The 1,511-nt window shown below is 41.4% G+C and overlaps 1 protein-coding gene across 1 annotated transcript in view; it reads right to left on the bottom strand.

Annotated features, from left to right (window-relative positions):
• Positions 1 to 1,511, bottom strand: part of LOC101845727 (oxysterol-binding protein-related protein 1) — a gene marked incomplete at both ends in the record, with an annotated part of 8,150 nt that overhangs the window by 2,475 nt on the left and 4,164 nt on the right. The window contains 2 exon segments of the mRNA XM_013088738.1: positions 215 to 288; positions 1,103 to 1,215. Of these exon segments, the coding sequence (XP_012944192.1) occupies positions 215 to 288; positions 1,103 to 1,215 (187 nt within the window).

The raw sequence follows: 1,511 nt of genomic DNA, 5'->3' as shown, positions 1-1,511 counted from the left end.
CTGCTTCCAGCACCATCATCTGTCACCATTTCACCCTCCATATTGCGCCATGATTTAAAAAATAGCTGAACTTTGCCTTTATGGGTGCTTTTTTCTTAAAGCTATTTCCTTGTTCAAAATAAGTTTTTTCTCTGTGTATTTTTTTTGGCAAACAAATTCCTTTTAAATGAATTGTGTCTGTTCTTTTTAAGGATCACCCTGTATTTCCACTCACCTGTTCTGAAAGTAAGACAGCACGCCATGGTCCAGAACCACCCACATCAACTTGAACCCTACAAACCGAGATTTCTGAAACAAACAACAGGCCGTAATTAGCATACAAACAGTCTTAGGCATTTGTCTGCATTACAACAAACGTTACACTAACATTATTTGAGGAAAATTCAATTTAATTTAACTTAAGAAAGGATAAAGAAGAAACAGACCACACCGCAGCACCAGGCAGGAACAAGAAAGACAACACAGAACAGCCAAGAACAGACAAAATAAATTTAAAAAAAAAAAAAAATTGAGGAGACAAAGAAGAAGCAGACCACACCAGAGCTACCCTTCAACCACACACACAGAACCTCACAGAACATCCTAAAAATACCCACAAAGAACCTCACATTTCACCTCACAAAACCACAAAGAACTTCACATTTCTCACACCAGAACCTCACAAAACCACAAAAAACTTCACATTTCTCACCCCAGAACCTCTCAAAACCACAAAGAACTTCACATCTCACCTCTCAAAACCTCACAGAACCACACACAACCTCACTAAACCACAAAAAACCTCACATAACCTCACAGAATCTCACATATTTCACCTCACATAACCTCACAGAATCTCACCTCACAAAACCACAAAGAATCTCGTATATCTCACCTCAAAGAACCCCAGAAAACCTTTAAAAAAAAAAATTCTCACACAGAGCCTCATACAACCTCACAGATCTCACCTCACAAAACCTCACACACAGAACCTCACATATTTCACCACACAAAACCTCACAAATCTCACATACTTCACCTCACACAAAACCACACAGAATTTCACAAAAAAACTCACAGAACCACATAAAAAACTTCACAAAAAACCTCACAGATCCCTCACCTTCAGCAACAAGCCCTCGTATCTCTGCGGCTGTTTCTGTAGCGACTTCACCGGCTCCACCCCCAGCACCTGCTTCATCTTCACCGACTGGGCAAGGTCAAGGGCGGTCTGACCTGTCGAAGAAAAAAAAAGAATCACCGTAAAACTTACGGTTATAACTTACTCCCTTTCCGAACCAATGTACACCAAAATACACCCGAAGTGAACGCTCACAGAAAGGTGTGCAAAAAAGGAGGCCATGCTATACATGCTACGGGGACGTTCTGTAACAAGAAAAACAGGGACACACATACATATCCATGCACACACACACACACATCCATACACACACACACCTCCCCCCTCTCCACACACACCCCCACACACACAAATACCCACCAGAATTATTCCTCAACAAGGTATCCACACC

Source organism: Aplysia californica, unplaced genomic scaffold, assembly GCF_000002075.1.
Source record: "Aplysia californica isolate F4 #8 unplaced genomic scaffold, AplCal3.0 scaffold00802, whole genome shotgun sequence".
NCBI lineage: Eukaryota > Metazoa > Mollusca > Gastropoda > Aplysiida > Aplysiidae > Aplysia > Aplysia californica.
The sequence above is the reverse complement of the archived record's forward strand: the minus strand, read 5'-3'. Positions and strand labels throughout refer to the sequence as shown.